This window comes from Oncorhynchus tshawytscha, linkage group LG13, assembly GCF_018296145.1.
Source record: "Oncorhynchus tshawytscha isolate Ot180627B linkage group LG13, Otsh_v2.0, whole genome shotgun sequence".
Lineage (NCBI taxonomy): Eukaryota > Metazoa > Chordata > Actinopteri > Salmoniformes > Salmonidae > Oncorhynchus > Oncorhynchus tshawytscha.
This window is the reverse complement of record NC_056441.1, coordinates 70,666,708-70,691,574: the sequence shown is the minus strand read 5'-3', so window position 1 is coordinate 70,691,574 and position 24,867 is coordinate 70,666,708. Positions and strand designations below refer to the sequence as shown.

General features: G+C 42.4%; 1 protein-coding gene across 1 annotated transcript; it reads right to left on the bottom strand.

Moving 5' to 3' along the window:
- Positions 1-216: 216 nt before the first annotated feature.
- siae (sialic acid acetylesterase) lies at positions 217-23,428 on the bottom strand. Its single transcript, XM_024443135.2, has 10 exons — positions 23,108-23,428; positions 12,250-12,414; positions 11,471-11,628; positions 11,255-11,393; positions 10,937-11,117; positions 5,781-5,899; positions 5,553-5,686; positions 1,666-1,820; positions 1,259-1,445; positions 217-831 (listed from the first exon to the last, which is right to left on the bottom strand). Exons 1-10 carry the CDS (start codon positions 23,163-23,165, stop codon positions 586-588), a joined length of 1,542 nt encoding a protein of 513 aa, XP_024298903.2. The 5' UTR covers positions 23,166-23,428; the 3' UTR covers positions 217-585.
- Positions 23,429-24,867: the final 1,439 nt, after the last annotated feature.

Here is a 24,867-nt window from a genome sequence, read left to right as displayed (position 1 = left end):
GTCTCGGGGATGGATACTGGAACAAAGTCACTGGTAAAGCTCGTTGCACATTCTAATACCGTCATTAGCTTACCACATTGTTGCTAGCATGTGAAAGAAACAGTTAATCTGATCTCCCTCTTCAGGTCTCTTTGTGTAGAGCACCTTCAAGTTGACCCCTGTGTAGATAGAACTATAGTTGATTTGGTGGACAATATAGATGGACCACACCTGGCATTTCAATAAAAACCCACTAACTTGTTTATTTATTTGATGATCAATGATAGTAAAATGAAATAAGGCAACAGTGATTGTTCATACTGTACCATTCAAAACACATTTCCCACTGCGTAAATAAACGTAGAATACAATATGAAAAATTATAGAATGATTCAGCTTCAGTGCAATTGTAAACAAGCCAAAGATGTGATTGTTTTTTGTAGATAAATTATGTTCAAGACAATTCAAAGATTGCTGTCAATCAGTTTCACACTGATGACTCAGGAGGAAATGTAAGCATTTAATTTCCAGTCTTGACACAAGTGCAACCACCACACCATTATTGGGTGGAATAATCCATTCCTAGCAGAGGGGGGGGTTCTCGTCTCACCGCTTGTCTGGCCAGCGGTTGAGAGTGAAGGGAGGTGCAGGTAGAACCCCATCAGCACTGTAAACAGGACATGCCTTAAAGTCACAAGGCCAGTCCCTCCATGCGTAGCGCAGGCCGGCTACATGGTTCAGGGAACAGTAATTCGAGGACACTTGGATGGCGTTAAGGCCCCACTGCATTATGGGAGCTGGGACCCACAGTGACAGAGAGTCACAGGGTACCTTCACCACTGAGCAGCAAATCTGAGGAAGAAAGTCTTGTTAAGAAATAGTTTCCCCTGACACTTTTTTTTAGCAAGGTGGAAAAGCCTGCATGACAACATGCCAAGCTGCTGACCATAACAAATAAAGAATTCAGACCCAGTTCATCCAGCCCAACCTGATCATGGTTGGTAGAAACACTAATAATGATAATAATATTATTGTATTGTCACATACACCACATAGGTGTAGTGAAATGTGTTGTTTTACAGGGTCATCCATAGTAGTGTGGTGCCTCTGGGGCAAATGAGGGCTTATTGCCTTGCTCAAGGGCAGATCACATTTTTCACATTGTCGGATCGGGTATTCAAACAGGCAACATTTTGGTTACCAGCCAAGCACTCTAACCACTAGGTTAAATGCTACCCCATACCTTAGAACTCATTACAACTACAGCCATCACACTTACCTGAAAGATATCTTTGGATTGAGTGACAGACACTCTCTGGTCATAGGTTACGTTGATATACTGGTCGTTGACCAGGACCCGGCTAGGGAAAGGCCCCTGGAATGAGACACCCTCCTCCCCATAAGCCACAGCTCTCGCCCCTAGAGACAGTCGATAGGCCACATCCTGCTTATCCCGGGGATGGATACTGGAACAAAGTCACTGGTAAACAGCTTGTTCCACATTCTAATACCCTCATTAGCATACCACTTAGGATGCATGCATTGCATCATTCTAAGTGGTATGTTAGTTTCGATATTGGAACGTAGCCTTGTATTCTCACAGTATTCAAATGTGAACTGCCTGACACTTTATAAGAGTACAGGCTTATCAAATACTGTGGTATCCATTCTATGATTGTTACTTACCTGCCAAAAGGAGACATTTCATCTCCTAAGTCCATAGCAACAGCCATGAATGTGTTCTTCATACGCAGGTTGGGAGCAAAGCCATAGTCTGCAGTCTGGTGCCAGCGTATGTTTGGAAATCCCTCACTTAAGGAGGCCTTTCTATACGTAGAGACCTCAGGACAAATATAGACAGAATCAACATAAGCAGCAGTGGATAACATCCTGGAGTGATATATTGTCAAAGCAATGTAGTGATTCCTATGATGCTAGATAGTGGCAAGAAAAAGGTATGTGAACCCTTTGGAAATACCTGGATTCCTGCATAAATTGGTCATACAATTTGATCTGATCGTCATCTAGGTCACAACAAGACACAGTCTGCTTATACTAATAAACAATTATCCATTGTCTTTATTGAACACACCTTGTAAACATTCACCGTGCAGGGTGGGAAAAGTATGTGAACCCTTGGATTTAATAACTGGTTGACCCTCCTTCGGCAGCAATAACCTCAACCAAACATTTCCTGTAGTTGCGGATGAGACCTGCACAAAGGACAGGAGGAATTTGAGGTCATGCCAAAGCATCAAGCAGGTTGAGTTCAGGATTCTGACTGGCCACTTCTTTTAAAACCATTCTGTTGTTGATTCATTTCTGTTTTGGGTTATTGTCCTGCTGCATCACCCAACTTCCGTTGAGCTTCAATTGGTGGACATTCTCCTGAAAAATGTCTTGATAAACTTGGGAATTCATTTTTCCGTTGATAATAGCAAGCTGTCCAGGCTCCGAGGCAGCAAAGCAGCCCCAAACCATGATGCTCCCTCCACCATACTATACAGCTAGGATGAGGTTTTGATGTTGGTGTGCTGTGCCTTTTTTTCCTCCACACACATTATTGTGGTCTTTCCAAACAACTCAACTGTAGTTTCGTCGGTCCACAGAATATTTTGCCAGTAGCGCTGTGGAACATCCAGATGCACCTTTGCAATCTTCAGACCTGCAGCAATGTTTTTTTTGGACAGGAGTGGCTTCCTCCATGGTGTCCTCCCATGAACACCATTCTTATTTGGTGTTTTACGTATTGTAGAGTCGTCAGAGAGATTAGCATGTTCCAGAGATTTATGTAAGTCTTTAGCTGAAACTCTAGGAATCTTCTTAACCTCATTGAGCGTTCTGCACCGTGCTCTTGAAGTCATCTTTGCAGGATGGCAACTCTTAGGGAGAATAGATAGCAACTGTGCTGAACTTTCTCCATTCATAGACAATGTGTCCTACTGTGGAGTGATGAACATCAAGGCTTTTAAAGATAAAGTTGGAAAGGGTTACAAAAGTATGAAAGTCAACAATTCTTAATCTTAGGTCTTCTGAGATCTTTTGTTCAAGGCATGGTTCACATCAGGCAATGCTTCTTGTGAATAGCACTCACATTTTGTGAGTTTTGTTTTCAGCAAGGCTGCTCTAACTAACATCTCCAATCTCGTCCCATTGATTGGACTTCCAGGTCAGTGGGTTCCTGACTCCAATTAGCTTGGAGGAAGTCATTAGCCTAGGGTGTCACATACTTTTTCAACCTTCCTAGACATAGAGACCGCAGGACAAATATATAGAGAGAATCAATGTAACAGCATAAGCAGTAGTTGATAACATCCCAGTATAATACATTGACAAAGCAATGTAGTGATTGCTACTATGCTAGATAAAGGGACATTTCTTTTTTTTGCTGAGATTTAAGACCCTCTCCTTAAAAGATCATTTGTAAAAATCCAAATAACTTCACAGATCTTCATTGTAAAGGGTTTAAACACTTTCTCATGCTTGTTCAATGATCTATAAAACAATTAATGAACATGCACCTGTGGAATGGTCGTTAAGACACTAACAGCTTACAGACAGGCAATTAAGGTCACAGTTATGAAAACTTAGGACATTAGGCCTTTCTACGGACTGAAAAACACCAAAAGAATGATGCCCAGGGTCCCTGCTCATCTCTGTGAATGTGCCTTAGGCATGCTGCAAGGTGGCATGAGGACTGCAGATGTGGCCAGAGCAATTAATTGCAATGTCAATACGGTGAGACGCCGAAGACTGCGCTACAGGGAGACGGGACGAACAGCTGATCGTCCTCCCAGTGGCAGACCACGTGTAACACCTGCACAGGATCGGTACATCCAAACATCACACCTGCGGGACAGGTACAGGATGGCAACAACTGTCCGAGTTACACCAGGAATGCACAATCACTCAATACTCAAACTATCCGCAATAGGCTGAGAGGCTGGATTAAGGGCTTGTAGGCCTGTTGTCTGGTGAGGACCTACCTTACCTCACCGACAACAACGTCACCTATGGGCATAAACCCAGTCGCTGGACCAGACAGGACTGGCAAGAAGTGCTCTTCACTGACGAGTCGCAGTTTTGTCTCACCAGGGGTGACGGTCGGATTCGCGTTTATCGAAGGAATGAGCATTACACTGAGGCCTTTACTCTGGAGAGGGATCGATTTGGAGGTGGAGGGTCCGTCATGGTCTGGGGCGGTGTCTCACAGCATCATCGGACTGAGCTTGTCGTCATTGCAGGCAACGATGTGCATTATAGGGAAGACATCCTCCTCCCTCATGTGGTACCCTTCCTGCAGGCTCATCCTGACATGACAATGCCACCAGCCATATTTTCTTATACAGAGCAGAATTCATGGTTCCTTCTATTAAAGGCAAGTCATCTAGATCCCGAGGAAGCAAAGCATCCCCAAACCATCACACTACCACCACCATGCTTGACAGTTGGTATAAGGTTCTTACTGTGGAATGCAGAGTTTGGTTTTCGCCAGACATAATGGAACCCATGTCATCCAAAAAGTTGACTCAAGTTTGCCAAAAAAGCACCTGGATGACCATCAAAACTCTTGAAAGAATGTTCTATAGACAGATGGACACTTCATTAAGTCAGGACTCGTATTGGATTACCCATGCCTCCTTGCCTGTCCAACATTTCCTCATCTCCCACCCCTTCTAATGCGACTAGCCCCAACGCTCCTCCCTCTTTTTCCCCTGCCCTGCTAAGAAGCTTCTCCCTGCAGGCGGTCACTGAGTCCGAGGTGCTAAAGGAGCTCTTTAAACTTGACCCCCAAAAAACATCTGGGTCAGATGGTTTAGACCCATTTTTCTTTAAGGTTGCTGCCCCTATCTCTGACCCTTTTAACCGGCCTGTCCTCTCCCGTCCTCTCTGGGCAGGCTCATTCTGACATGACAATGCCACCAGCCATATTGCTCGTTCTGTGTGTGATTTCCTGCAAGACAGGAATGTCAGTGTTCTGCCATGGCCAGCGAAGAGCCAAGATCTCAATCCCATTGAGCACGTCTGGGACCTGTTGGATCGGAGGGTGAGGGCCATTGCCATTCCCCACAGAAATGTGCCTTGGTGGAAGAGTGGGGTAACATCTCACAGCAAGAACCGGCAAATTTGGTGCAGTCCATGAGGAGGAGATGCACTGCAGTACTTAATACAGCTGGTGGCCACACCAGATACTGACTTACTTTTGATTTTGACACCCCCCTTTGATCAGGAACACATTATTCCATTTGTTAGTCACATGTCTGTGGAATCTGTTGAGTTTGTCTCAGTTGTTGAATCTTTTGTTCATACAAATATTTACACGTTAAGTTTGCTGAAAAGAAACGCAGTTGGCAGTGAGAGGACGTTTATTTTTTTGCATTCACAGGGGATTAGTTTACATTCACAGGGGATTAGGTGTTGTCACGATAAGGGCCTTATCACACAGCACTGAATGTTCTGTAAACACCAGCCGAGAGGCTTGTAGGACGTCTCAACATCAGCTGCTGCAGAATCACAGATATGTTATCAGCGTCGTCTGGTGTCAAACTTTAACCATAACATTTAGTCAGTACCTGTACAAATCCAAAGGGGAAATCTGGTGCAGTCTGTCCCCCTGAGCTCTGGTGGAAAGCCATCCTCCAGTCATCAATCATGGAGGGAAAGGAACAGGAGTATTTCTTCTGATTGTAGTCTGTGTTGGCCTCACCTATCACAGGGGTCAAGTCAAGATGTCTTCAGTTTCTATGCTGTTATTGTATGCTAAAAGATGGGAGAAAACAGATGTGACCAAGCTGTTTTACCTTGGTACCAGATAGCCCCTTTGATGGTCATGTTGAGAAGTGGATGGATCATGGCATTCCACAACAAAGAGTTAGTCCACACAGACAAATACATTGAAGGTGTATATGGCATGGGGAACCTGAAAAGAAAATAACATAGTCCAACTGATATCAAGTACCATAGGTGAGAGGATATTTTAAGGTGCATGCTATCTGTATATTTTTGTAACAATGCTCACATTAACTTGGTCCAAAAGAAACAAGACAGAAATATTCACTAGTCTACTCATCTACAATCCTAAGGGGGAGTCTATATACAATGTGTGCAAGAGGCATGAGGAGGTAGGCGAATAATTACAATTTTGCAGATTAACACTGGAGTGATAAATGATCAGATGGTCATGTACAGGTAGAGATATTGGTGTGCAAAAGAGCAAGTAAATAAATAAAAACAGTATGGGGATGAGGTAGGTGAAAATGGGTGGGCTATTTACCAATAGACTATGTACAGCAGCAGCGATCGGTTAGCTGCTCAGATAGCTGATGTTTGAAGTTGGTGAGGGAGATAAAAGTCTCCAACTTCAGCGATTTTTGCAATTCGTTCCAGTCACAGGCAGCAGAGTACTGGAACGAAAGGCGGCCAAATGAGGTGTTGGCTTTAGGGATGATCAGTGAGATACACCTGCTGGAGCGCGTGCTACGGATGGGTGTTGCCATCGTGACCAGTGAACTGAGATAAGGCGGAGCTTTACCTAGCATGGACTTGTAGATGACCTGGAGCCAGTGGGTCTGGCGACGAACATGTAACGAGGGCCAGCCGACCAGAGCATACAGGTCGCAGTGGTGGGTGGTATAAGGTGCTTTAGTGACAAAACGGATGGCACTGTGATAGACTGCATCCAGTTTGCTGAGTAGAGTGTTGGAAGCCATTTTGTAGATGACATCGCCGAAGTCGAGGATCGGAAGGATAGTCAGTTTTACTAGGGTAAGCTTGGCGGCGTGAGTGAAGGAGGCTTTGTTGCGGAATAGAAAGCCGACTCTTGATTTGATTTTCGATTGGAGATGTTTGATATGAGTCTGGAAGGAGAGTTTGCAGTCTAGCCAGACACCTAGGTACTTATAGATGTCCACATATTCAAGGTCGGAACCATCCAGGGTGGTGATGCTAGTCGGGCATGCGGGTGCAGGCAGCGATCGGTTGAAAAGCATGCATTTGGTTTTACTAGCGTTTAAGAGCAGTTGGAGGCCACGGAAGGAGTGTTGTATGGCATTGAAGCTTGTTTGGAGGTTAGATAGCACAGTGTCCAATGACGGGCCGAAAGTATATAGAATGGTGTCGTCTGCGTAGAGGTGGATCAGGGAATCGCCCGCAGCAAGAGCAACATCATTGATATATACAGAGAAAAGAGTCGGCCCGAGAATTGAACCCTGTGGCACCCCCATAGAGACTGCCAGAGGACCGGACAGCATGCCCTCCGATTTGACACACTGAACTCTGTCTGCAAAGTAATTGGTGAACCAGGCAAGGCAGTCATCCGAAAAACCGAGGCTACTGAGTCTGCCGATAAGAATATGGTGATTGACAGAGTCGAAAGCCTTGGCAAGGTCAATGAAGACGGCTGCACAGTACTGTCTTTTATCGATGGCGGTTATGATATCGTTTAGTACCTTGAGTGTTGCTGAGGTGCACCCGTGACCGGCTCGGAAACCAGATTGCACAGCGGAGAAGGTACGGTGGGATTCGAGATGGTCAGTGACCTGTTTGTTGACTTGGCTTTCGAAGACCTTAGATAGGCAGGGCAGGATGGATATAGGTCTGTAACAGTTTGGGTCCAGGGTGTCTCCCCCTTTGAAGAGGGGGATGATGACTGCGGCAGCTTTCAATCCTTGGGGATCTCAGACGATATGAAAGAGAGGTTGAACAGGCTGGTAATAGGGGTTGCGACAATGGCGGCGGAAAGTTTCAGAAATAGGGGGTCCAGATTGTCAAGCCCAGCTGATTTGTACGGGTCCAGGTTTTGCAGCTCTTTCAGAACATCTGCTATCTGGATTTGGGTAAAGGAGAACCTGGAGAGGCTTGGGCGAGGAGCTGCCGGGGGCAGAGCTGTTGGCCGAGGTTGGAGTAGCCAGGCGGAAGGCATGGCCAGCCGTTGAGAAATGCTTATTGAAGTTTTCGATAATCATGGATTTATCGGTGGTGACCGTGTTACCTAGCCTCAGTGCAGTGGGCAGCTGGGAGGAGGTGCTCTTGTTCTCCATGGACTTCACAGTGTCCCAGAACTTTTTGGAGTTGGAGCTACAGGATGCAAACTTCTGCCTGAAGAAGCTGGCCTTAGCTTTCCTGACTGACTGCGTGTATTGGTTCCGGACTTCCCTGAACAGTTGCATATCCCGGGGACTATTCGATGCTATTGCAGTCCGCCACAGGATGTTTTTGTGCTGGTCGAGGGCAGTCAGGTCTGGGGTGAACCAAGGACTGTATCTGTTCTTAGTTCTGCATTTTTTGAACGGAGCATGCTTATCTAAAATGGTAAGGAAGTTACTTTTAAAGAATGACCAGGCATCCTCAACTGACGGGATGAGGTCAATGTCCTTCCAGGATACCCGGGCCAGGTCGATTAGAAAGGCCTGCTCACAGAAGTGTTTTAGGGAGCGTTTGACAGTGATGAGGGGTGGTCGTTTGACTGCGGCTCCGTAGCGGATACAGGCAATGAGGCAGTGATCGCTGAGATCCTGGTTGAAGACAGCGGAGGTGTATTTGGAGGGCCAGTTGGTCAGGATGACGTCTATGAGGGTGCCCTTGTTTACAGAGTTAGGGTTGTACCTGGTGGGTTCCTTGATGATTTGTGTGAGATTGAGGGCATCTAGCTTAGATTGTAGGACTGGCGGGGTGTTAAGCATATCCCAGTTTAGGTCACCTAACAGAACAAACTCTGAGGCTAGATGGGGGCGATCAATTCACAAATGGTGTCCAGGGCACAGCTGGGAGCTGAGGGGGTCGGTAGCAGGCGGCAACAGTGAGAGACTTATTTCTGGAGAGAGTAATTTTCAAAATTAGTAGTTCGAACTGTTTGGGTATGGACCTGGAAAGTATGACATTACTTTGCAGGCTATCTCTGCAGTAGACTGCAACTCCTCCCCCTTTAGCAGTTCTATCTTGACGGAAGATGTTATAGTTGGGTATGGAAATCTCTGAATTTTTGGTGGCCTTCCTGAGCCAGGATTCAGACACAGCAAGGACATCAGGGTTAGCAGAGTGTGCTAGAGCAGTGAGTAAAACAAACTTAGGGAGGAGGCTTCTGATGTTGACATGCATGAAACCAAGGCTTTTTCGATCACAGAAGTCAACAAATGAGGGTGCCTGGGGACATGCAGGGCCTGGGTTTACCTCCACATCACCCGCGGAACAGAGAAGGAGTAGTATGAGGGTGCGGCTAAAGGCTATCAAAACTGGTCGCCTAGAGCGTTGGGGACAGAGAATAAGAGGAGCAGGTTTCTGGGCATGGTAGAATATATTCAGGGCATAATGCGCAGACAGGGGTATGGTGGGGTGCGGGTACAGCGGGGGGTAAGCCCAGGCACTGGGTGATGATGAGAGAGGTTGTGTCTCTGGACATGCTGGTTGTAATGGGTGAGGTCACCGCATGTGTGGGAGGTGGGACAAAGGAGTTATCAGGGGTATGAAGAGTAGAACTAGGGGCTCCATTGTGAACTAGAACAATGATAACTAACCTGAGCAACAGTATACAAGGCATATTGACATTTGAGAGAGACATACAGCGAGGCATACAGTAATCACAGGTGTTGAATTGGGAAAGCTAGCTTAAACAGTAGGTGAGACAACAGCTAATCAGCTAGCACAACAACAGCAGGTAAAATGGCGTTGACTAGGCAACGGGGCCGACAGATAAAACATAAACAAGCAGAATGGAGTACCGTGATTAATGGACAGTCCAGAGTGCATCAGCTATGTAGCCAAGAGATCAGTGTCCAGGGGGCAGCGGTGGATGGGGCAGGGAAGCTGGACTGGCGAGTGTTATCCAGCTTGAAAAAAAAGTTAACAATGACTAAATAGCTTGTAGCTAGTTAGCTGGTTAGCTTCTGGAGGTTCTTGAGTGTGTTCTAAAAATAATAGCGATTCCGTATCACATTGGGTGAGGCAGGTTTCCGGAAAGGTATAAACAGATTAAAAATCAAGAAGAGATAGAAAGTAAATATGGGTCCGGTGAGTGTTTGGGACGCGGCGATTCAGACGTTTAGCAGGCCTGTGCTAACAAGCTAACAGTTCGTAGGCCCGGGCTAGACAAGCTAGCAGTTAGCAGGCCTGTGCTAACAAGCTAACAGTTCGTAGGCCCGGGCTAGACAAGCTAGCAGTTAGCAGGCCTGTGCTAACAGGCTAACAGTTCGTAGGCCCGGGCTAAACAAGGTAGCAGTTAGCGGACCGGGGCTAGACAAGCTAGCAGTTAGCAGGCCGAGTTTAGCAAGCAGGGAGATAGCGAGGGCTAGAGAGTTGGCCTTTAGGGGACGTCGCGATGGGGTGAGTCTGTTTATTCCTCTTCATGCGGTGACATCGATAGACCGGTCGTGGGCCCGGGTATTGTAGCCCAGGAGTATGCTACGGTGGTAGTACAGGTGCGCTGGCCGGGCTAGCTTCACGCTAAGTGGGTGGAAGCGCTAGCCAGGAGTAATCATCCGGGGTTGCGGTTTAGCTAGATAGCTAGTTGTGAAGATCCAGCTGAAATGTTCCGTTTGCGGTGGGAATCCAGGGATGAATCCGGGGATGAAAAATAAATAGGTCCGTTATGCTCTGGTTAGAGTCGCGTTGTTCGAGCTGGCGAGAGCTTTCCGAGCTAAAGGTTAGCTTAGCTGATGACCGGTTAGCTGAAGACCGCTAGCATAGCTGGTGGTTAGCCGGCTAGCTTCAGTTGAGGGGTTCCGAAGTAAATATAAATACTTTAGGAAAAATAGCTACATTGGGTGAGGCGGGTTGCAGGAGAGTATTTGGAAGTATTTGGAAGCTTAGGTTTAGCAAAATGTTTTTGAAGAAAAATATGTAAAAAACGAAAAATAGACAATATATACGAGGGACACGACGAGACAGGACGACTTACTGCTACGCCATCTTGGATTGACATCTCGATTGCAAGAGTAAAGCTCCAAGGTCCCTGTACCCTTACCCGTTAATCCTGTCCAGGTCACAGTGTTGGAGTGCTCGTGGGGAGGACCATGCCTCTACAGGTGTGCCTCCCCAGCAGGACGTCACTAGGCCGATGGGGTACTTCAGCGCCTTGTACAAGTGGCGCCCAAACATCCAGCACACTGCAGAGTAGTGCTTGAAATCCCCACCACCCAGCAACTCTGTTCAGGAGGTTTAAGATTAATTCTCATTATCAACTAAATGTATTAATACCATTTCACTTAGTTGGTTGACAGCTATCATTTGCATGAAATTTCACATGTAATTGAACTAATAGACTGTATGAGCCTGTCCATACTTGCTGTGGGGACAGACCAGGGCACCTCCACTCCAGCCAGGTCAGTCAGCTCAGTGTCGCTCTGCTCCAAGGCAGCCATAAAGATCCGCACCTGAGGGAACTTGGAGGCCAGAGCTAGCTCCTCTGATGCATTGAACACCTTGGAGGACAAGACATAATAATGGTTATTATTACAACTATGCAAACTCAGACTTATTTGAACATTGCAGAGTGTACCTGAGAAGTTGTGAAAGCCATGTTGCTCTGTCCCCCACACAGCCAGACATCCCCAAACAGCACATCTGTGAGAGTGATACTGTGGTTGTTCTGGAGGACTGCAGTCACATTGTAGGGACCGCCAGCTTCCATTGGGACAAGGGTTACCCTCCATATCCCTGGGAAGAGATCCAAAACCATGGATCAGTGAAGGTTACACTAATCTCTTCATATACAGTGCATTCGGAAAGTATTCAGAACCCTTCCCTTGTTCCACATTGTTACAGCCTTATTCTAAAATGGATTAAATAAAACACAATTCCTCAATCTACACACAATACCCCATAATGACAAAGCAAATTACATTTGCAAACATTTCTAAAAAAAAACATTTTCGCTTTGTCGTTATAGGGTATTGTGTGTAGATTGAGTATATTTTTATTTAATCAATTTTAGAATAAAGGCTATAACGTAACATGTGGAAAAAGTTAAGGTGTCTGAATACTTTCCAAATACACTGTACAGTACATTGCAAGGCAGAAAAAGTGGGACACTGAGCACAATTAACTTCAAACAACGTGTTTTTTTTGTCCCTTACACTTCCTCAGCTTTTTCCTCATTCTGACAGACATGTCACAGTCACCTTTACAGTACGATGTTAACATTTGTTACTTGACACAAGCTTAGGGTTTTATCAACTCTCCTTGAAATTACAGTTCTGCTTACTTCCATCCTCAACTTCATGACATGACTGGATCGGCACGCTAAACTAAAGGCATTGTTGGGATCAGATAACTCACCGGCAGCCACACTGACAGCAGGTGCATTGTTAGTGACTGGTCCTCCTGATAGAAAGACTGTGACCTCAGCATCATCGGGTCCATAGCCCCACAACACAGCCCTCTCTGGGGCCTTCTGCAGAACCATGTGATCACCATAATAGGAGGCAAATTGGAACCTACCACCTGGAAACAAAAAAATATTATTAAATCTACTGTATTAGAAAATATTTATCCAAGTCAATTAAACAATCAATACGCATATTCAAAGTTACTCTTTCAAATGTTATTTGACAGTATGCATAAAGCCCAATAAAATATAATCTTGACACATTTACCTGTTCAGTTGCCTTGACAGTAAAATGCATAATTCAATGTACAGTGCATTCAAAAAGTATTCAGACCCCTTGACCTTTTGCTATGTTACAGCCTTATTCTAAAATTGATTAAATAAATAAATAAAAACATAATTCCTCAACCCACACACAATACCCCATAATGACGAAGCGAAAACAGGTTTAGAAAAACATTATTTACGTAAGTATTCAGACCCTTTGCTATGAGACTCGAAATTGAGCTCAGGTGCATCCTTTCCATTGATTATCCTTAAGATGTTACCACAACTTAGAGTCCACCTGTGGTAAATTCAACTGACTGGACATGATTTGGAAAGGCACACACGTCGATATAAGGTCCTACAGCTGACAGTGCATGTCAGAGAAAAAAAAAAAGCCATGGGGTTAAAGGAATTGTCTGTAGAGCTCCGAGACAGGATTGAGTCAAAGCACAGATCTGGGGAAGGGTATTATGCAGCATTGAAAGTCTCCAAGAAAATAGTTCATCATTCTTAAATGGAAGAAGTTTGGAACCACCAAGACTCTTCCAAGCGCTGGCTGCCTGCCCAAAGTGAGCAATATGGGGGAGAAGGGCCTTGGTCAGGGAGGTGACCAAGAACCAGATGGTCACTCTGACAGAGCTCCAGAGTTCCTCTGTGGAGATGGGAGAACCTTCCAGAAGGACAACCATCTGTGCAACTCTCCACCAATCAGGCCTTTATGGTAGAGTGGCCAGACGGAACCATTCCTCAGTAAAAAAAAAAAAGGCACATGACAGCCTGCTTGGAGTTAGCCCAAAGGCACCTAAAGGATTCTCAGACCATGAGAAACGAGATTCTCTGGTCTGATGAAACCAAGATTTAAGTCTTTGGCCTGAATGCCAAGTGGCACATCTGATGACAGCTTTGCATACTCTTGGCATTCTCTCAACCAGCTTCATGGAGGTAGGGCCATGGAATGCAGTTTAACAGGTGTGCCTTTTTAAAAAGTTAATTTGTTGAATTCTTTCCTTCTTAATGCATTTGAGCCAATCTGTTGTGCTGTGACAAGGTAGGGGTGGTATACAGAAGATTGTCCTATTTGGTAAAAGACCAAGTCCATATTATAGCAAGAACAGCACAAATAAGCAAAGGGAAATGACAGTCCATCTTTACTGGCTCTAATGAGACCCGCCAAAGGAAAGGAAGACCCAGAGTTACCTCTGCTGCAGAGGATAAGTTCATTAGAGATAACTGCACCTCAGATTGCAGCCCCTGCACTGCAGTACTTAATGCAGCTGGCGGCCACACCAAATACTGACTGTTACTTTTGACCCCACTTTAATCCATTTCTGTGGAACTTGTTCAGTTTGTCACAGTTGTTGAATCTTATGTTCATAAGAATATTTAAACATGTTAAATTTGCTGAAAATAAAACGCAGTTGACAGTGAGAGGACATTCTTTTTTTGCTGAGTTTACATATATACACAGTGCTGTGAAAAAGTATGACCCCTTCCTGATTTTCTCTATTTGTTCATATTTTTGATACGGAATGTTATAAGATCTTCAACTAAAACCTAATATTAGATAAAAGGGAACCAGAGTTTACAAATTATTTTAAAATACTTAACGTAAAATTAACTCCTGCAACACCCAATTCCCTTATGAAAAAGTAATTGCCCCCTTACACACAATAACGTATTGTGCCACCTTCAGCTGCAATGACCGCAACCAAATACTTCCTCCTCGCTGTCGAGGAATTTTGGCCCACTCTTGCATTCATAACTGCTTTAGCTCAGCGACTTTTGGGTTTTCAAGCATGAACTGTTCATTTCAAGTCCTGCCACAACATCAAATTGTTCCAAAACTTCAAATGTGTTGCTTTTTAACCATTTTCATTTAGACTGGATTGTTTCTTTTGGATCATTGTCTTGCTGCATGACCCAGCTGCGCTTCAGTTTCAGCTCACATATGAATGGCCTGACATCCTCCTGTAGAATTTTCTTATACAGAGCAGAATTCATGGTTCCTTCTATTAAAGGCAAGTCATCCAGATCCCGAGGAAGCAAAGCATCCCCAAACCATCACACTACCACCACCATGCTTGACAGTTGGTATAAGGTTCTTACTGTGGAATGCAGAGTTTGGTTTTCGCCAGACATAATGGAACCCATGTCATCCAAAAAGTTGACTCAAGTTTGCCAAAAAAGCACCTGGATGACCATCAAAACTCTTGAAAGAATGTTCTATAGACAGATGGACACTTCATTAAGTCAGGACTCGTATTGGATTACCCATGCCTCCTTGCCTGTCCAACATTTCCTCATCTCCCACCCCTTCTAATGCGACTAGCCCCAACGCTCCTCCCTCTTTTTCCCCTGCCCTGCTAAGAAGCTTCTCCCTGCAGGCGGTCACTGAGTCCGAGGTGCTAAAGGAGCTCTTTAAACTTGACCCCCAAAAAACATCTGGGTCAGATGGTTTAGACCCATTTTTCTTTAAGGTTGCTGCCCCTATCTCTGACCCTTTTAACCGGCCTGTCCTCTCCCGTCCTCTCTGGGGAGGTTCCCATTGCTTGGAAAGCAGCCACAGCTCCCCCTTTAAATGATGGATGAAATCAAAGACTGCAGTGTATAAAGTCAGAACATCTGCTGTCTCAGCCATTGCCTGTCAGCAAGGAAGTACACCAAGGCTCAATCCTAGGCCCCACATTCGTCTCATTCGTCTTTACATTAACTTATCTTCCTACTGCTTGAGCTCTCTCATCCATGTATATGCAAATGATAGTCTTATACTCAGCTGGCCCCTCCCCGGATTGTGTTAAACGCTCTACAACAAAGCTTTCTTAGCATCCAACAAGCTTTCTCTGCCCTTAACTTTGTTCTGAACACCTCCAAAACAAAAGGTAATTTGGTTAGGTAAGAAGAATGCCCCTCTCCCCACAGGGATTACTACCTCGGAGGGTTTAGAGCTTGAGGTAGTCCTCATACAAGTACTTGGGAGTATGGCTAGACAGTACACTGTCCTTCTCTCAGCACATAACAAAACTGCAGGCTAAAGTTAAATCTAGACTTGGTTTCCTCTATTGTAAATTGTTCCTCTTTCACCCCAGCTGCCAAACTAATGATGATTCTGCTGACCATCCTACCCATGCTAGATCACGGAGAGAATTAATAGATCGGCAGGTAAGAGTGCTCGAGTGGCTAGATGTTCTTTTCCATTCGGCCATCAGATTTGCCACCAATGCTCCTTATAGGACACATCACTGCACTCTATACTTCTCTGTAAACTGGGCATCTCTGTATACCTGTCATAAGACCCACTGGTTGATGCTTATTTATAAAACTCTTAGGCCTCACTCCCCCCTATCTGAGACATCTACTGCAGCCTTCATCCTCCACATACAACACCCATCCCTGGGTCGCTCGTCTTTTCAGTTCACTGCAGCTAGAACGAGCTGCAACAAACACTCAAACTGGACAGTTCTCACCATCTCTTAATTCAAAGACTCAATCATGAACACTCTTACTGACAGTTGTGGCTGCTTCGTGTGACGTATTGTTGTCTCTACCTTCTTTCCCTTTGTGCTGTTGTCTGTGCCCAATAATGTCTGTACCATGTTTTGCGTTACTACCACGTTGTTGTCATGTTGCTACCATGCTGTGTTGTCATGTGTTGCTGCTTTGGTAATGTGTAATTCCAGCCCCCGTCCCCGCAGGAGGCATTTCGGTAGGCCATCATTGTAAATAAGAATGTTCTTAACTGACTTAAAAAAGGTTTAAAAAAATTATAAAATGTCAAAATTATAACTTTTGGGTCCCTATCATCAACTGATTTGAGCCAGTAATGTAAACTCACCCCATTCCGTACAAATGTGCGTAACCGCGACATTCAAACAAGGCTACAAAGAAAACTAATGGGACTGTAGCGACTGTGTTGACTTCAAAATCTGGGGTGTGAACTAGGTTTCTATTCAAGCGTTGATAAACATGGTAATGGAGCTATAGTATTGCAGAAAAGTTTTTTTTTTAAACGGACCCTCCGTTACATCTTGATGTGTCATGGTGTAACGGATGTGAAACGCTAGCTTAGTTAGCGGTGGTGCGCGCTAAATAGTGTTTCAATCGGTGACGTCACTTGCTCTGAGACCTTAAAGTAGTAGTTCCCCTTGCTCTGCAAGGGCCACGGCTTTTGTGGAGCGATGGGTAACGATGCTTCATGGGTGACTGTTGTTGATGTGTGCAGAGGGTCCCTGGTTCGCGCCCGGGTAAGGGCGAGGGGATGCTCTAAAGTTATACTGTTACAATGGCATAACGTACAGCAGGCATAAAACAACTATTTCTGTCTTACAATCTCTCCACCAGGTGTAGCACTTCTCTCATCTTTTAATTTTTTAAATTTTATTTTTTTAAATTAATTTCAAATCAATACATAAAGCACATGAGGGAACAAGCATACATAGATTACAAACAATAGACAATCGAGCTAGGGGGTACAATATCACATTACAATTACACAAGGACCTTAAGGGACATGCATATACTTACAATTCTAACAGCTTTTGTGTTAGTAGAGCATTTAACAGTCTTAAAATACAGTTCAATTTCTTTTTGTAGGGTACGAAAATGTGGTTTTCGATTTGTAAATTTACAATTGTGTATATGAAATTCGGCCAAAAGAATAATGAAATTAATTACATAAAAACGATTCCGCTTATTTCTATTGTATGTAAAGAATCCAAACAGTACATCTCTCCACAATAGTGTAAAATCTTCATAAATGTGTTCAATTATAAACCTACTGATGTCTTGCCACAGTTCTTACATGCATACAATGCCAAAAAAGATGCACAACTGTTTCTGGGTGGTCATTACAAAAGGAGCAATTTGAGTTGATATTTTCCTTAAACTTCTTCATATAGTGGTTGGCAGGATAATATTTATGAATAATTTTAAAGGAAACTTCCTTAATTTTGTTAACAAGTAGGTATGTGTGTGGCAACATCCAAACTTTTTTCCAACAGATATTATCAATAAATCCATTCCAATAAGGCATGACATAAGGTATAGATACAACATCCTGCTGAAACAAGGATCGTATCGCTCTGTTGTTGAATGGACCAAAAGAGAAACAAATCTTTCCTACTGATGAGTCAACAGGGTGAACAGAAGGTAGGCTATGAGGGTCAGCTCTTGACATGTTCCTGAATAACATAGCAACACCTAAGGGAATGGCATCTAAAACAATTGCAAAATCTTTAGGTGTTACAGGGACCTTGTAAAGTGATAAGAATTCTTTATAACTGAGTAAAAGACCCTCTGCATTTACCAGTTGGCTCACCAATAGGATATTATTTCGGAACCAATATTCTAAAAACAGAGAGGTATTTTTATACAATATATCCAGATTATTCCATATATAATATCAGTGTGGAGAAAAATTGTGTTTATAAATTAAGGACCATGACAAGAAAACCTGCCGATGAAAAGCAAAAGGTTTCACTGGAACTTTGTCAATATTATAATTGCAAAACAACATGAAGTTAAGGCCACCAAAAGTAGAGAAGACATGAGGAATAAAATTCCAGATAGAAGTGGGTCTTCTTAGGAATTGTTTTATCCAATTGATCTTAAAAATATTATTTAAAGTAGTAAAATCCAGAAAATTCAGTCCTCCATTCTCATAAGTGTTCATTACAACAGTTTTCCTAATGTAATGGGTACGGTTTCTCCAAAGAAAATTGAAAAGCATCTGGTCTATCTCCTTGCTTATTTTACGGTCAAGATATAAAGACAGCGCACCATATGTTAGTCTAGAGATTCCTAATAACCAAGGCTGAAGGTCTCTACCTTTTAAAGATAGGTCCCTCTGTAGCCATTGATTTAGTTTCTTCTGGGGTTTTTTAAATAAGAGGGTTAAAATTTAGTAAGCCTCTAGACTTCTGATCCTTTGTAATGGTTATGCCTAAATATGTAAGTTCTTCTTTTACTGGAAAACCATAATATGAAGGTGTCACACAATCTTTGACAGCCATGAGTTCACATTTCTTAATGTTAAGATATAGACCAGACGCTTTGGAAAAGGATTGTATCACATTGATCGATATGGGAATTTGGTTAGCGTCTTTCAGAAAAAGTGTAGTATCGTCAGCCAGCTGGCTTATAATAATTTCTTTACCAGCTATGGAGATACCTTGTACAGGACTATTATTTAAAGAATTTGCAAGAAGTTGGGTGATTAATAAAAACAGGTACGGAGAGATAGGACAACCTTGCCTAATTCCTCTCTTTAACTCAAATCTAGGTGAGCTGCCATATTTCAATTTGATAGAGCTGTTACCATTTGCATAGAGAGTCTTAATAGCCTTACAGAAAAAAATCCCCAAAGCCAAGTCTCTCAAGGGAGTGGAAGAGAAACTGATGCTCTACTGTGTCAAATGCTTTATAAAAATCTAAAAATAATGAAGCCATCCTCAGTTATTAGGTCTGAGTAGTCAAGTACGTCTAATACTAGTCTGACATTGTTAGAAATATGTCTGTTCCTCATGAAGCCAGACTGTGTTTCATCAATGATTGCATCCAGGACTTCTTTAATTATTTTTGCAAGTAGTGAGGCTAATATCTTATAGTCATTATTAAGAAGACAAATTGGACGCCAGTTATCGATGAGCAGCACTTCTTTTTTGGGTTTAGGTATCAGTGTTATTAACCCCTGACTCATGGTAGGAGGGAGAACATTGTTTTTAATACTCTCTAAAAAGACTTCAAATAGGAAGGGAGCTACTTGTTCAGAAAATAATTTGTAAAATTCTGATGTAATTCCATCAACACCTGGTGATTTATTGTTCTTTAGATGTTTGATAGACTCTATAATCTCTTCAACTTTGATGGGTTCATCACACTGTTTAGATTCTATATCACTGATAGAGTGAACATTATTCAGTGAGTTAAAAAACATATCTGTGGATTCCTGACAGTACGTAGAACTATACAATTTTCTGTACAAATTGCTGCAGTATTTAGCGATTAATTTTTGGTCATCTGTAATAACACCATCAATGTTTAACTTATGGATAGTGATATTTTTATAGTGAAATTACTCAAGTCTAAAGAAATAGGATGAATTCTGTTTTCCCTCCTCAATCCATTTTATCCTAGATCTAATAAAGGCTCCTTCTGCTTTTAATTTATATATATTATCCAGTTTATTTTGTAACTCAATTAGTTCCATCTTCTCCTCCCCCAAGAGGTCAGCTGGGGACCTCTGAGAAAGGGAAGTTATCTTAATGATCACTTTTTCCTCCTCAGCTCTTCTGGTCTTAGCAAGATTACTACCATATTTTCTAAGATATTTGGACACCTCAAATTTAAAAGAGCTCCCAGTTCTTGCAATAAGATTTTTCTTCACAAGCCTTTTCCCAAAAGTGTGAGAGCAGATCTTTAACCTCAAATGTAACTATATCATTATTTAATAATGAGCTATTTAGCTTCCAGAAGGATGCTCTACCAAGGTTCGTATCAGGGGTAAATATTTTGATATCAATGTAAATAGCCTTATGGTCTGTGAGGGGAGTAGTACAAATATTTGTAGTAACACTCACTATCAATACATTTGGATATAAGCCAAAAATCTATTCTGGATTGTCTGGAGCCTGTTTTATTACTCCAAGTGAATTATCTTTCGGCCGGAAACCTCTCTCTCCATATATCAGTAAGATCAAACTTTTCCATAAAAAGTATTAAACCCAGATTCTGATTGGTTGGCCTACCTGTGGGCCATCTATCAGTTGAATTATCTATTGTAATGTTAAAGTCCCCTCCTATCAATAATAACAAATTGGGAAATTTAGATAATCAATGAAGTATATGTTTCTCTATAGATTCAAGCAACTCATCATTCTCATGTTTGGTGTTGTACCTGTAGAAGTTTACAGTAATGAGTGTCATTGTAACTGATCACAAGACAAATAAAGTGACCAAAGGGGTCACATTCCGAGTGTAGAATATTACCAAAGGTATTTTTCATTGTAGTGACACTAGCAGAGCGTTCAGATCCATGGGAAAGCCAAATATCATTGCCCCATTGTGACCTCCAGAAGTTGGCATCAGCCAAAATTGAGTGAGACTCTTGGAAAAAAAGCAAAAATCTGTTCGAAATTGTTTCGCAAATAAAAATAAGGCCTTGTGCTTCACATTGTTTCGTAACCCCCTAGCATTAAGAGATAATATAGACAAAGACAAAACAGCAAAGATTATATAAAAGTATAAACTGTAGTAGGAGGAGTCAAAGACGTAGGAGCAGTGAACGTAAACGATAAGGACCCGAGATCTGCACCATTTAAGTAAATTTAAAGTGAAAATAGCTTATTCCATAACCTTTGAAATTCAACTCAACTGGAAATTATGTTCAAGACCAAACCAAGGGTTCTTGTAGTAAGAGAGACTAAAAACCCTCTTTAGTGCAATCAGGAACTATTCTGAGAAATAAAACAACAAATAATAATTTAAATAAAAGGGTACCTACTATTTTAAGTACATATGAAAACTGATCATAAAATAATTGAATAACAAAATGTTTTACATCTAAACGTGCCCAAGACCTTTTTTGGAAATAAGTATTAATAACTAAATAGAACAATAACTGTGTAAAGTCAGAGCAGACCTGTATGCCATTTAAGTAAACCACATAAGGAAAATGAGAATACCATGGCTGAAACCATCAACCTGTTCCTTCTGGTGAGATTTTAGGGAGGAATATGGATTTCTGAACCGTTGATGAAACCTCGTCCTCCGACGAAGTAAGCAGCCTTCCCCTCACTTCGTGCTATCTTGATCGTTGGCCACAACTTGTTCCTTCTTTCTATGTCTTCCGGGCTGAGATGCTCGGCGAAACACATACCATGGCTCTGAAGGAAGGCGTTCTTCCTAGCAGCTTTCCAGACAGCATCCCTGTAGAATCTGGTAGTGAATAGGATAATGATACCCCTGGGTCTTGAATCGTTTTGCTGTTGCTTCTTGCCGAGGCGATGTACAACGTCAATGGTATCACCAACTTTGTTCTTCTCTGCAGGCAAAACTTCTTGGCAGATACGGATAGCCTCTCCTCGCACATCTTCATTCTCCACCTCTGGCAAGCCGTAGTCTCAGGTTCCATTTTCTTGTGTATTGTTCCAGATCAGTGAGACGTCCATGGTAGACATTGTTATTCTTTTCCACCCTTTCCACATTTTTTTCAACTTTCGCCACTCTCGTTTTCACATCATTAATTTCACCACATGCAAACTCCACAGTCTTTTTCAAGCATTCGATAACCATGGTGTTCGCACCTACCATTTTCTCAATGGCGTCACACCTGGAGTTGATGAGTAAGGAGAGGGTAGCCACGATGTCAGAGTTCATGTTGGATTTTTTGGAGGGTGGAGGTTTGCACGGAGTAACCGGTAAAGAGGGGAATTCATCATCTTCAGCATTCGAAAGCATGCTATTATCCATAGGCGAAGCGTAGTTATGGCAGTTGTCTATAAGCACGTTTCTCTCTTGTTGATTAGCAATAGAACGGCTAACTTCTTCCTTTCTTTTTTTGTCACGACTTTGCTTGGACATGCTGAAATAAATGATCCAATTATCATTCCAGTCACAGGAAAGGTCTTATATCTTGAACAAATAAAAATAATGACTAAACTTATTTTTTTCACAATCTTTCTGAAGTTTGGTACGGATGTTCAAGCAGTCATCTTGGCACACTCCCCAGCACTTCTCTCATAGTTTAAAAACAAGAAATGGACAGTGACGGGGTAAGGGGGGGGGGGATACCTAGTCATTTTCCCCGTCATCATTGCATGCGATCATCATTCTCAAAGCCGCCGTTTACTTCTAAGATCACTTTAGCAACGCCCTAAAAACCCAATTCAAATTAGACACAAACCTTCAAATAGGTATGTACTAAACTCTTTAGAGTTTTATTTACATTTTTGAGGCGATACGGTGATAGGTTGGACAGATCGAGTGAAAAAAATGCAATTTTCCCACACATCTCTCCTTACTATCACGCATTAGTTTCACTTCCCCACCCGCCATTTTTAAAAGACCCGACGGGGCTCATTGCCTGCTTGAATTATGCAGAAACGGGCAGTGTTTAGGTCATGTAATTGATTTTGTTGGAAAGTGGAGAAATTGTGCTTTACAATGGTATTGACATTACAGTTGATCTGGAAGTATCACGTTTTTGGGGCGCTAAAATAAGCGCAATTGTACGGACCAAGGCGATGTACGAGTTTACGTTATATGGCTGTGGATTGACTGCATTGTTTGAATGGAATGTTGGCATATTGGCAGTTAATTTGAAAAAGTGTATGGAATCATTCCTCTAAAACTGTCTGGCTAGGTAGCTAACACACATACAGTGCACATAAATTGTTCACATTCAATGTTTTACACATCTTATCACAGCACTGGCAAATCGAGGTTGGCCAACATGGCTGACCTTTGGACCATCATAAGAAGGTTCTAGTATTCCTAAATCCATGGGTAGCAATTAAAATATGTATTAAACAAGAAATTAACACTCACCATAGGCATACAATGATCCTAAAATAGTGAGAAAACACAAACATCTCTTCAGAAACATTGTTAAACTTGACCTGTAGCTAACGTTAACTAGGCTACACTACAATCCAAACAAGGAAGTAATTGCCTTTTAAGCGCTAAATGTCACGTGATTCTTCTTCATATTTCATCTGGAACATTAGAACGCTGTTTCTAACAATCTACTGAAGGTCAGTGTGATACGTATCAGTCTGTCGCTCACACATGTTCACATTGATAATAATCAAGCTCGCTACAGTACTATTTATCATAGTTCGGCAACTTTTGTTTTGATTTGTGAACGGGAAAAAAATGTAGACTACAGCGGCTGCGAAGGACAAACAGTGCGACAGTGAAAACGTTATGTTAGTAGCCTACAGCTTCATTGGTCCACATCCAACTCTGGTTGACCGAGACAGTTGTTGAATACTCCGGTAAGTGCCTCAGTAGCGTGTGAGTGCATCAGACAAATGTTGCATAAAATTAAAATTGTATGAGCATCATGGCATATTTTTAAGCATATTATTATGTTGGCTATCTTAAAAATTGGAGGATCTTGAATTAAGAGGGGGAGTAGGGTAGCTATAGCAGGTTATTACTGTTGCATCAATATTGGTTGACGCCACATGTTTCTTCCAGTTAATATTTAAATAGTGCGACTGTGATTATTGCACAGTAAAACAGACTGAATAAGTCAAACGTGACAAATGGGAAACACAATATTAATGTGTTTATGGAAGACATTTTGTTTTTACATGTTGGCCTTTTGTGAAGACATGAACATGCCATGATTTACTGGCATGCATATAATTAAAATAAACTTCCATTCAGCAGAAATTAGTGATTGATGATGGCACACCTGCAAACCACTTCTAACAGTAGAGTTACAAAACGTGCCATTCAAATACAGTATAGGTTACCATCATGATAAACAACACACTGTAAAAATGAGGATATTGTTTTTCATTGTGTATTTAGAAGTACAGTATCTCCTCAGAGGATTATAAATGTCTGAGAAACTGTGTGTTCTCTTAGATGTTAGTGTATGTATATGAATAATTGGATTTTCATTAACAGACAGTGCTTTGAATGTATTTCTTTGTCTGAGCCGGACTATAATATGGCTATACAGACTAATCTTGTTTTTCTAATCCCACACATTTAGAGATTTTGCAGTGCTAGCAAACACATTTGTGTGTAGGAGGTACAGTGGGGCAAAAAAGTATTTAGTCAGCCACCAATTGTGCAAGTTCTCCCACTTAAAAAGATGAGGCCTGTCATTTTCATCATAGGTACACTTCAACTATGACAGACAAAATGAGAAGAAAACAATCCAGAAAATCACATTGTAGGATTTTGAATGAAATTATTTGCAAATTATGGTGGAAAATAAGTATTTGGTCAATAACAAAAGTTTATCTCAATACTTTGTTATATACCCTTTGTTGGCAATGACAGAGGTCAAACGTTTTCTGTAAGTCTTCGCAAGGTTTTCACACACTGTTGCTGGTATTTTGGCCCCTTCCTCCATGCAGATCTCCTCTAGAGCAGTGATATTTTGGGGCTGTTGCTGGGCAACACGGACTTTCAACTCCCTCCAAAGATTTTCTATGGGGTTGAGATCTGGAGACTGGCTAGGCCACTCCAGGACCTTGAAATACTTCTTACGAAGCCACTCCTTCGTTGCCCGGGCGGTGTGTTTGGGATCATTGTCATGCTGAAAGACCCAGCCACATTTAATTTTC

What these genes read in the sequence shown, in the direction of transcription:
- siae (XM_024443135.2), bottom strand. Translation starts at nt 23,165, where the DNA reads ATGTTTCTGAAGAGATGTTTGTGTTTTCTCACTATTTTAGGATCATTG. An exon ending in AGGGGCTATCTGGTACCAAG is followed by an intron (nt 5,687 to 5,780) that starts GTAAAACAGCTT and finishes CCCCTGTGATAG; the next exon opens with GTGAGGCCAACACAGACTAC. An exon ending in GAAATGTCTCCTTTTGGCAG is followed by an intron (nt 1,446 to 1,665) that starts GTAAGTAACAAT and finishes ACTTTGTTCCAG; the next exon opens with TATCCATCCCCGGGATAAGC.